At 36.2% G+C, this 11323-nt stretch overlaps 1 protein-coding gene across 1 annotated transcript in view; it reads right to left on the bottom strand.

Annotated features, from left to right (window-relative positions):
* LOC104496662 (E3 ubiquitin-protein ligase MYCBP2-like) overlaps window positions 1–10867 on the bottom strand; it is a gene marked incomplete at its 3' end in the record, with an annotated part of 21786 nt that extends 10919 nt beyond the window's left edge. Inside the window, exons 1-7 of the mRNA XM_010139819.1 lie at window positions 9218–10867; window positions 7833–8002; window positions 6784–7028; window positions 5964–6131; window positions 4107–4264; window positions 3474–3670; window positions 2203–2352 (exon numbers count right to left, since the gene is read on the bottom strand). Of these exons, the coding sequence (XP_010138121.1) occupies window positions 2203–2352; window positions 3474–3670; window positions 4107–4264; window positions 5964–6131; window positions 6784–7028; window positions 7833–8002; window positions 9218–10853 (2724 nt within the window). The remainder of the gene's footprint in view (window positions 1–2202; window positions 2353–3473; window positions 3671–4106; window positions 4265–5963; window positions 6132–6783; window positions 7029–7832; window positions 8003–9217) is intronic.
* Window positions 10868–11323: the final 456 nt, after the last annotated feature.

Genomic DNA, 11323 nt, shown 5'->3' with positions numbered 1-11323 from the left:
GCTGAACCACAGAATCCAGCTGCATGCCCCCAACATGCCGACATCCAAATCCAGATTCAACCTTATTATTTTAAGCCCATTAAATTGTCTATGTATATTTTTGAAAGTATATTTTCCAAGGATCTCAACTACTTGAATGCCTAGAAAAGCTATGGGTAATATCATACATGAATTTCAGGCACATGCTTACCTAGACAAGAATCATCCATCCACACATTTCTCTATACTTTTCTTGAGGATGTACTGTGCTGAAGTATACTCAATGTATGAAGTGAGAAGTATGAGATTGAACTCTCCACTAAATATAATAAATTATTCAGAAAAATTCAAAGGTATTCCCTTCCTCACAAGGATACCATCCACACAGATAGCATCCTGCTCTCCTCTTTCTCTTTTGTAGCTTAGTAATTCTTGCATTTTGTTTTGCTTTAGCAAGGACACTGCCCTTAAACCTACATCTTGTGGATGAAACCATTTATCGTTCTAGATCCTCATCCCTCATCAGTGGGTATTTCTTACCCTCTCCCAGTATATTTAAAGAATATTTAAAAATATTTCACATAAGGAAATGAATCTCAGTTGTGGAAAAGCACCAAACTGCCTCGGATTTATTATATTGTGTATGTATACTTGAAAATTCAAGTAAGTAGAATTATAATTCTTAATGTTGATACAGTAACATGGAAAAGTTGATAACCCACATTAAAATTTAGGACAAGTTTCCACTTCCTTTGAAAACAACTGTTGCAATGTACCTGGGCTGCAATGCTGAAAAGACGAATTTCAGAACTTCTCGTTTCAAAGCTTGATTAGATTTGAAGTGATAAAAATTACCCTGACTTACTAACAGCACTCGCATGATTTCTTGAGCTATTCATTGTGGACCTGGTAATGTTTTCAATCAGAGCTAAATGTAGAAGAGTGTCCTGGTTTAAGATAAAACCAGTTTGGTTTGTTTTGACTGACATAGAAGCAAGCAATTACAGTATTCCTTCCCCCTGCATGTCACTACATCTTACTGGTTGGGGACGATGTCTCTAAGAAACTGCATACAGAGAGAGAGACACAGCTCATGCTTGTTGCCCTGCCACTAGGAGCCCCCTGTGCTGGGGCTGTGTGGCTGCTCTGAGGAGGACTGGGCTGTGCTGGGTGCTAGGAGGACCAGCGATCCTGCTGCTGGCTGCCGCTCAAAGGAGGCTCCTGTCTGCCGGCCGACATAGCTTGGACTGCTGCTGTCTCCCCAGAGCCATCCTGCTTGCTGCTGCTGTGATGGCTGCCATGACACCTGGCCAGGCAGGAGCTGCCCGGCTTACAGTGCCTGGTAGTCCGTCCACTGTTTAACCCTCACCGCACCAGATCCTTGTATATATTTGTTAATACCTTCTTCTTGTTCATTGTTCATATAATATTCGTTTTGTTATTAAAATAGTCTTAGCTTCCAAAACTTAACTGAGGCTGCGCCCAATTTAACTTTTCCTTTTATCTCTCTCCTTAACCCTTTCCTCCGGAGGAGGGGCTGATTGGAGAGAGAATTTGTCCGATAGTTTGCCCCTCCCTCAGCCAAACCGGTGACAAAGAGATAGTATCAAGATACCTTTAAGAAGACTGATGTGTTAGACCATATCATTTTACATGCTACATTTTCAGAACTAACTATAGTTTTTTCTTAAACCACTACATAAATGTATTTAGTGTGTATATAGTTACTTTTATACATAATTAAATAAATCAACTCTAGATTTTCAGAATTAACTATAGACTTTTCTTTAAGGACTAACAAACACAGCAAACTGAACAACAAAGCATCTCTGAAAAATAGTTTCTCTTTCCTCTCTTCTTTTTAGGGACAAAGGAAGAATAAAACACAAGCAGTAATTTTTTTTTTACTGGATTAGCAGTATGCTTCTGGGTTTTTTCTTCTTTCCTATGAATACTCACAAAAATAATGCATTAAAAGACTAATTCATCAGCACACAAGATTTGTTGATTTTTAGAAGAAAAATTAATTTATCTATGACTACCAAAAGAGTTTAACTGCAATTTAAGACTAAAAATTTTCATTCCATAATTAAGGTTCTGCTCCACAGTGAGAGGACTAGGCAAGTTTGTTTGTTTTTTCCTACATAACAAACAGATTTCTAAATTGACTACAAAATCAGCAAAGACCCTGTATTTATGGAAGGAATGCTGACCCTCACTTACTTGCTCTGCATTTTCTTTATTTGATTTATTTTCTTCATCCTCCTCCTCTTCAGGCTCTACAGGTGCAGGAGTCAAAGAAGCCACAAAATGCCATAAAATGTCATGAAGAGAAGTTGTTTGAATGACATTACAAAGAAGCCAGTTGAAAGCCTAAAATAAAATAAATACAAGAAGTTATCAATTGGTTAAGCCACTGTGAAATATAACCATTTATGTAAGGAGGTGCCCCGATGCTTTTGGACAGACAAATAATAATGCAGAGGTCTTCAAGTAAGACACATTGCTTAGTAGCTAGAAGTTTAAAATGACAACTATATCACAGGAAACGTAGCAAAGTAATTCACGTATACAAAAAATAGATTATTTGAAAAAAGCTTTAAGGATGAAAATGCCAAGTTCTTATGTACTTTCAAAGATTACAGGATGAGATGGCAACACTTCCTATTCAAACGGGTTAACAAAGTAAAGATCCTTCTTAATTTAGAACTCTAGACCGAGATTTGGTTTCCTCATTTGGTCTCTACCATTGACTGAACTAAAACAACTCAGCCACTTCCAAAAACAAACAAACAAATCCCCACAACACAACAAACCAAACAACATAGTGGGGAAAAATGGTAACATATTCTCCTAAAAGCTGCAAATCTCTGCACATTGATGTTTGGAAATTGGATTGGTGGTGCTAAACAGTAGAGGTGTATTTTTCATTTCATCTGAGAAAATCCACTTACATTCTCACAGGTTACAAATACTTGAAAAATACCCACGCTGTACAGAAGTTCAGAAGAAACTTTACTAAAGCTTAGCTGAAATTAAAAAAAAAACAACAAAAAACCAGCAGCCTCAATGAGGATGACTCTTGCAGCTTTTATTGAAGCAATTGATTTTAATGGATCCTTTGGTCGCTCATTCACTATCTACTTAACAAGGGTAGCATTCACCGATCTCACAAGAGTATTCAGTCCAAGATTTGTAAGAGGGATGGCAAGTAAGACCAGGAAGATATTGAGCAAATTAGGAGAAAACAGTAATTGTATCATTAATTTTTGCAGCTTTAGTAATATGAGACATTTTCTATACAACAGATATACTATTGAAGAAGCGTCACTTTTGTACTCATAACTTCTAGAGTTAATACAAGTGAACTTTTAGAATAGGTTTACTGCACATCCCAAAATAATTTCTTACTTTTTCATCTAAATATAAAAATTGGAGACAGAATTTAGAAATGTCTTATTTTAATAATACAAAATCCATTAGTACATTAATACCTCCATGGCAAAAACTCGGCAAGCAGATTTCCGTAAGGCTTGTTTCATTGCTATTTCAAGTCCTTCCAGATCATGATGCTGGATTACAAATGCCAATACTGGCCACTGGAAATTTCTCTCTCCTTTGGAAAGAGAGCTGTGGGCGGAGATTAACCGAGAAAGTTCAGGAGATGGATGTCTCAGAAGAGAGGACCCCACTTCTATTCAAAAGCATAAAAATATACATACATTAGATTCTTTGTGCATTTTAACTTTATAGCCACAGTAAAAATAAAAAGCAATAGAGCAATTTTAGAATTGATATTTCTGATTTTTTTTCTATGAGAAAAACGCATTAGAAAAGGCAACATGGAAAAATGATGCTTCAGATGAGAAAGGAAATACCACTTTAACTTTTAAATCAAGCACAAAAGATGCACTATGAATGTCAGAACTGGAGCAATTCCTGAGCTGTTCTTAGGGTAATCCTGTGCGGATTAACAAAGAGCTAATATATATTAATAAAGAGAAATAAAAGTTATTACATGTATTTATAAAAAAAATTACATTTGTCTACGTTTCCAAGAAGAACTGCAAATCTAATGCCACATCCTTGAATATTTTTTTCACTGCTCCTGAAGACTGAGCTCTTACCTGCATCTCCACTGTTGACTCGTCTCCTAGGGATCGCCTTTACACGTGCTGGCAAAATTGAGTGCTGTTTGTCATATTCTGATGCGACAACTGAATATGATCTTTGAAAGACTGTACGCTTCGCAAGATCTGTATCTGTTATTGGACTGGTTTCCAAACTACAAAGAAATCAGTGAAGTTATAGACCCATTAACAAACATAGAGCATGCACTTGAATGATACATAAAGACGCATGCATTTCATAATGACAATGCTACTGCTACATGAAAGTTTGTCTAATGTATCTAGTAACTGTTTAAATGCTGGAAAAGAAGGAACATGTATTAGAATTACACATGGTGAAAAAGCATGCCAAGTGCTTTATAAACAAATATAATGATGTACATGGTAAGTTCCAAGAATTCAGGGATTCTCTCAGAGAGAATACGAACATTCAGATCATGCCCGAACTGAAGTTGCAGACCAAATTTGCCCTGAGAATGCATGTGAAAACATCTATGGAGTGAATTATTAATAGGCAAGCCAACTGAAATTTAGAACTTTAAGTGAAGTAACAGTTTCTAACATCATCAGCCTTAAAGTCAATTTTCAATTTCTATGGCTGCGCCTCTAACATGTTTTACTCCTTACCTTCAGTGGCCTTCTTACAGTCTGCAGAAGAACTCCCAGCTTATGCTGTCCCTATAGGCCTCAGGAGACCATGGTGTCCACAGTTTTAATAAAGGAATATACCAATACGATGCACTCTTAAGGAGTTTTGTTAGAAAAGTTCTATTTCTGAAAAGACTACATTGTAGATTGTAGTATTCCAAGAAACTGTTTTTGCAGTCAGTATAAAATACAACAGGTTGAAATAAAAACAGATCAAAAGCAAGTTTTCTCTTCATTACATCCTCATTATGCTATGAGGAATCACTGCCTGACATCTGAAAACACCAAGCATCTAAGTTGATTCTGGACTATTGTTAAGTAACAGTAAGAGCCTTTTTTCCCCTGGCAGAACAAAAAGTTCTGTAATTGCTTGAATCAGATCACAGTAAACTTCATGAGATACAAAACTGGTTTAACCTGACAGAAACCATCTAGCACTCTTGGTCCTAGATAGCATTAACAGGTTATTCCTTTAGTGACAGTTCAACTTCACAGAGAAAGAAGCAGCAACATCTGCTTTGAAATTCTCTCCTGTTCAAACCTGCCTTCAGACTGAAATCCTGAAAGGATACTAACAGCTACTTCCTGTCAAAAAGGCCGTTAATCTGCAATACAGTCAGTTGTGTAAGAGAAGAGAAATTCAGGGGGAGAAAAATTGCTACATGTTCAAGGAGTTTGCGATAGCTGTGGTTCTTGGACCATTGCTCTTAAATCACTTCTGCAGTTCTGCAGATTCTGGAAAAATTGTATTTTTCTCTATGGGGAAATAAACAGGCCTGAAGTAAGGACTATGGATACATTTCCCTGAGGTATGCTAAGAATATGATAAATACGCTTATCAATTTCCGAACAAACTTTTTTTCATATTTAGGTTATAAAACCCTGACCTTTCTAGAGAGAAGCAATTAGTTTGCATCACAGTTAAGAGTTTTAAATCCAATCTGCAAACTTGCATTGCTAGTGCTTGAAAATATACCTGCTATGCTCTGATTCACTGAAGATATTTTTCTGACTACAGCTCCATGTATTTCTGGCTTTTTTGCTGCCTTTTCAGAGATTGATCTGGGCTGATATTGTACTTTAGCTATTTAGCTACAGCAATTTTTTTTTTTTTTTTTTTTTTTTTTTTTTTTTTTTTTAAATTTTCATTGGTATATGCTAATGCTTTAGCATTCGTATGTAGTACCTAGAATTACAAGGAATTACCTTGGGGGCATAGATTTCATGTTACTTTCTGGCTCTTCAAAGACATTCGGGCTTGCATCAGGAGTAACTGAGATGTACGGTGCAGGTACTGAAGTTGAGCGCAGGTATCTCATCTCATCCTGGAAGAGGTTGTCATCTTGGTACCCAACAAAATTTTCATGATGATGCCTACATCAAATTAGATTTTTAAATTAGGATTAAGGATTACAAATTCCTGAAACACACACATATAAAGTCCTTTACCAACATACATTTAGCCAATCAACAGTATTTATTTACTTTTCACCTAATGCATTTAAGTGAGTTGTGACTTAGCAAGTGTTAGTCAAAAACGTAATGGCATTTTTAACCAACAGGCAAGTGGGGATCACCCTTAGCATTTTCATTAGGTATTTCCATTATGTGTATTAGACCCAAATGCCTACAGTGAAAGAGTACTTAGAAATACCAAGTAAGGATAAATCTTCACAGTTAAAAACAGTATGAAGGAAACCAGAAGAGAGAAAAGTAGCATGTATCTACTACTAACACAGTAAGTTAAACTCTTCAGCAAGCTGTAAATTCTTTGGATAGAAACTAAACTGTTGTTAAAAAAATATTTAGCATCCAAAAGCTATTCAGGGTATGTTTGACCCTTGGAGCAAATACAATCTAAGAAATTGAACAAGATCATGGAAACGGAAGAGAAAGATCAAATATCATAAAGAATTAGGAAAATATTTTTCTAAGCAAGTTTTAGTTTACCTTTATACACACAATTTTATCCAACATTATGATTAGCTGAGTATTACATCAATATTCATGAACTTCCTTTAATTACCTTGCTAAAGTCTGTAGATAAAGACATGGCATTTTAATGGGAAAGTCTTCAGAAATTCCTTCTTTGACACTGGGAAGTTGAGACTGGAATGCTTTTGCAGGGTGATAGCAGAGGATACTGGGCTCAGCAGCACTACTCAGCGACAGTAAATACAGTGCGTTGGCTTTAATCACTTGATGAGCTTCCATAGTTGGCAAGGCACGAGGAGTCTTAACTTGCATTGGTTTCCTCCTAGATTGTTTAATCTAGAAGCATTAAACAAAGGTATATTTAAATTATATTTCATCACAGAAAAAGCTGACAATGTCACTTATACTAAAGTTACTTGATTCTTCCTGTTATAAAATGTTTTCTATTACAAAATGGCACTTGAGTTATTTTCATAATTTTGCAAACTTTTAATAAATGGCTGAGAGTTTTGATGTTTGCTTAAGAACAAATTTTACGTGCAAAAAGTTTCAACATATTTAGTTTCAAAAACAAAGTTAAATTAGCATTTTTCTGCTTATCTTAAAACCTCAACATATTTGTATACTTTTAGCAGGAATTCGAAATTGGTCATGGAAGAGCAATGTAAGAACATCTTTCATACTCTTCCCATTAAAAATTGCTCTAGTTTGTCCAGTGTTTGGCATCTGTATCCAATGATCTGGATTATTAAGATCATTAAAGAAACTATAAACATATAAAGTTAAAACATTAGTCATATTTCAGTAAACTAAACATAATTCAAAGTTAAATAAACTGAGGGATACTTTTAAAAAATTAGGTAATATGTCTCACACTGCAGTTGTACAAGGATAAAAAATAAAATCACTTTACAAATTTGAAAACACTACCAGCTGAAGGGAAGAAATCTGGCCAGAAACAATGGGCATGTTTCTATGTTATTATCTTAAATCTATCAATGCCATAAGTGGATATTTCAAAACCTTCAAAAATTCTGAAATTCCGAAGTTTTTAAACTGGCCCTACTTAATTTTCAAGTTGTGAACATAGTAATATTAAGCAGATAGAGAGCTAATCATAAAAGAAACAGATGAAAATACCTTCTCTCTTGCTGCTGCTTGCTTTTCACGGAGATATTTTTCTCTGCATCGATCGCAAACCAAATACCAGGTGCTTCCTCCAATACCACCATCACCACAATTACCAGCCCATCCTCCACAAAAGTGCCCAATGCTATTATAACCTTGGCCACCTGCATAACGGCCACAACCTACATCAGGGAAAAAAGATGAAAAGAAGTAGTTATTTCAAAGGAAGGATTATTATATTATTTATTAATGTAAAAGAGGGATGGAGAGCAGAAGGAAGACACTTGTCCTTTCCTGGATTAATTTTCTTCTCTGTATCTCTGAACTGATTAAAAAACAAGGTGCGTGTCCATGTGTCCCAGCAGTATCCAAGAATCCAAATGCACTGTAATTTTCAAGTTTTTACTACAAACTTGTCCAAAGCATCAAAAGCTCCCTATTCAGAGTGCTAAGGTCAGTATTATACATTAGCTATAATCTCACAAACATAAAAACCCCTATCCCCTGTCTAACAAATTTTAAAAGGAAATGAAGGCTCCTTAATTTTGCTTTAACTTCATGTACAATGCCAAAATGAGTGCATGCAACTTTAGTAACTGGCAAAATAGTAACATTTATAAGCTAGAAAACATAAGTATCATTTTGTCTCTAATAAGCCTACTTATTTCTAGCTACACTGTAGCGAAACCCTTCTATTAGCGATCCCTTTTCTAAAGAAAGCACCACTTTCACACCTTGTGAACTCAGTTGCCTACTTAAGATAATGCCTAGGTAGCACTGATTTACCTCATCTTCCTGAAATGAAACAAACTCCTGAAAAAAGTTCCAGGACACACATAAAGAGGCAAAATACCAGACTTGGGATGTATTTTACAATACAAATTGTCCAGAAAATCTAACTGGATTTTTTTTCTTAAGATACATTAAAAAAAAAAAAAAAAAAAAAAAATTAAGTTCCTCATACCAAATGCTGACACAGCAGATAAATATAAGTTTTATACTGTTCACAGTAGAATAGTAACAGAAAACTTTTGGCAACACCAAAACTCTAATTAACCCATCTCCAATTTTTAACTTTATTTCCAATTTTCTCAGCACACTTTCAAGTCAAATTTCAAATGGAACGTTTCTGAAGAGCTACTATATCTGGCCTTGTAAACAGCTTTCTTCAGTATCTTTGAAAGCTCAGATCCATAACTACTTAAAATTATTCACACAAGTATGTAAATAATTTGTAAGCAAGCATGACTAAGTTTTGATTTAGCTTATACAGTGAACTGTGTTAAAATGTTAGACAAGACAGCCTGATATATGTTCATAACAGTAACAATACCAAAATGTGCATGTGTAATATATTTTACAGATGGACACGGGAATTAAAAAATACGTAATCTTACCTGGATGAGCTTGTCTCATGTGGTAAGTCACTGGGTATGGATGGGATTCTCCACACAGCTCACAGATAGTGTCTTTTTCAGGTCCTCCCACTGCAAGCTGAGCCATCTCACCAAAAAGATTTCCTCTAGGCCTAGTCTCAACCTTTTCTTTTTTCTTTTTCTCTTTTTTGGTTTTCTTGTTATCTTTGTCATTCTCCTTCTTCTTTAACACTGCACAAGAACCAGGACTTGGAAAAATCATGTTTTGGGAAGCTGCCTTGATAGTTGCTAAAGAAATATCTTCCCAGAAAGCTACCAAGTGCTGCAGTGTTAATGGAAGAGGAGATTTGGATTTCATCGTGTGATGACTAGATGTTTCAAAGGAGGTAGTTTCCGTTTTTCCATCCTCACACTTTTCATGCAGAGGTGGTTCTTTCAACATTGAGAGGACTTTGTTTTTATTGATGCTACCCATTTTAGATATATCTGGTCCATGAGGCGAGATGTTGAACATGTTAAGAGCAGATGATATTTCCAATGAATGTCTATTTTTCAACTTAGTTTCCTTTTCCTCTGCAGGTTGTTGAGTAAGACTGCTTCGTATTGGTGCATGCTCTTTGGACAGTTCTGGATTAAACTTCAAAAAAGATGAACAAGCCATAGCATCGTGAACTATTCCTTCATGCCAAAGAAACGCAGCAAATACAGCTCTAGCACATTCTGCAACAGAAGGTGACATTGCTTGCTTGGCAGGCTCTACAGGCTTGGAGCCATCTCCTTTGAAAAGAAAGCTGGATTTCTCCTTTTTAGGTCTGGTGTGCCTACCAGCACATTTACGACTCACTTTTGGAGATGCTCTCATATCTTGCTCATCTTTCAGTGGTGCTTTTCCTATGCTGAAATGAACTTTATTAGAACCATCATCCAGACTTCTAAATTCTGTGTTGTCTTCACAGGTGCTGTCTGTAATGCTGTTGGTCTTTAAAGTACTTGACGTACATACTTCGACAACCTCACTGTGAAGATTTTCTTGTACAACATGAGGGGAAGGAGCTCTATTTTCAGTTTCCGTAACAGGTTTTTCATCTTTTGCAATAATTTTTGGTTTGGGTGAAGTGGACCTCCCCCTTAAGGGTTCTGTTAGTGGTACTTTCTTTTTGCGAAGGGTGTCTGGATCTAATGTGTAAGAATCTGATTTTGATCGCTCTCGAGGAGGATCAAGCTTTGTTTTTACAGGGGATGAAGGTTTCTGAGGTAGAGTTTTGTCATGCGGTGATGAGGATCGTGGAGAACTAGCACCAGATCTAACAGCTGTAAGTGTCTTTGTCTTTGGAGAAGATGACCGGGTTCCTGGCCCTGGAGATTCAGCTCTCAGACCAGTATTTGTTCTTCCGTCAGTTTTTAGTGTTTGCAGAGTGTTATGATTTGGAGACAGAGACCTGCTGTGAGAGTCTGACCGCAATTTTGCCGCATCTGACTTCAGCATAAGAGACTCACTGGCAGATAAGCTTTCTGTATTCCTGGGTTTCTTCTGGTCAGCAGCAGCTCTATTCAACCGCACATCAAGCTTGGGTGACCTGCAGTCCCCTCTGTGTTTTGATGACATGTCTGATTTTCCTGCTGGAGAAATGGGTCTAGCAGCTCCTGTGAAATTCATTCGGTCACCTGTTTAGTATATTTTAAAATTAAATTACTATGTTTTGACAGTGATACCTCTAATAATACAAAACAAGGATTAAAGATCTGAATACAAGACAAAATTCAAACACATGCTTCTGTTCACATCAAAATGAAAGGAGATATAAAAAAGATTTTTTTCCCCTAGAATATTTTCAACACATTTCTTCTCCCAGAGATACATATGAACAAGAATTAGGAAATATTTACAGAGAAAACATTACTTTTGAGGTATCAAAAGGCATTGTTGACTATTTCCACAAAACACTAGTAAGGGAAGCAAAATTCACATCCTTAGGGAAAATGCCAGGAGTTAAAACTAAGTTTACCACAGTTGCAACAGAAACCAGAGACTGTTTATTTATTATCTCTATGTGTGTGTCAGCCTGACTACAACAAGAGTCTTGCAGAAAGATCAAATGCACAGCTTAAATGTGCAGAAGTCTATGG

Source organism: Buceros rhinoceros, unplaced genomic scaffold, assembly GCF_000710305.1.
Source record: "Buceros rhinoceros silvestris isolate BGI_N320 unplaced genomic scaffold, ASM71030v1 scaffold18777, whole genome shotgun sequence".
NCBI lineage: Eukaryota > Metazoa > Chordata > Aves > Bucerotiformes > Bucerotidae > Buceros > Buceros rhinoceros.
The sequence above is the reverse complement of the archived record's forward strand: the minus strand, read 5'-3'. Positions and strand labels throughout refer to the sequence as shown.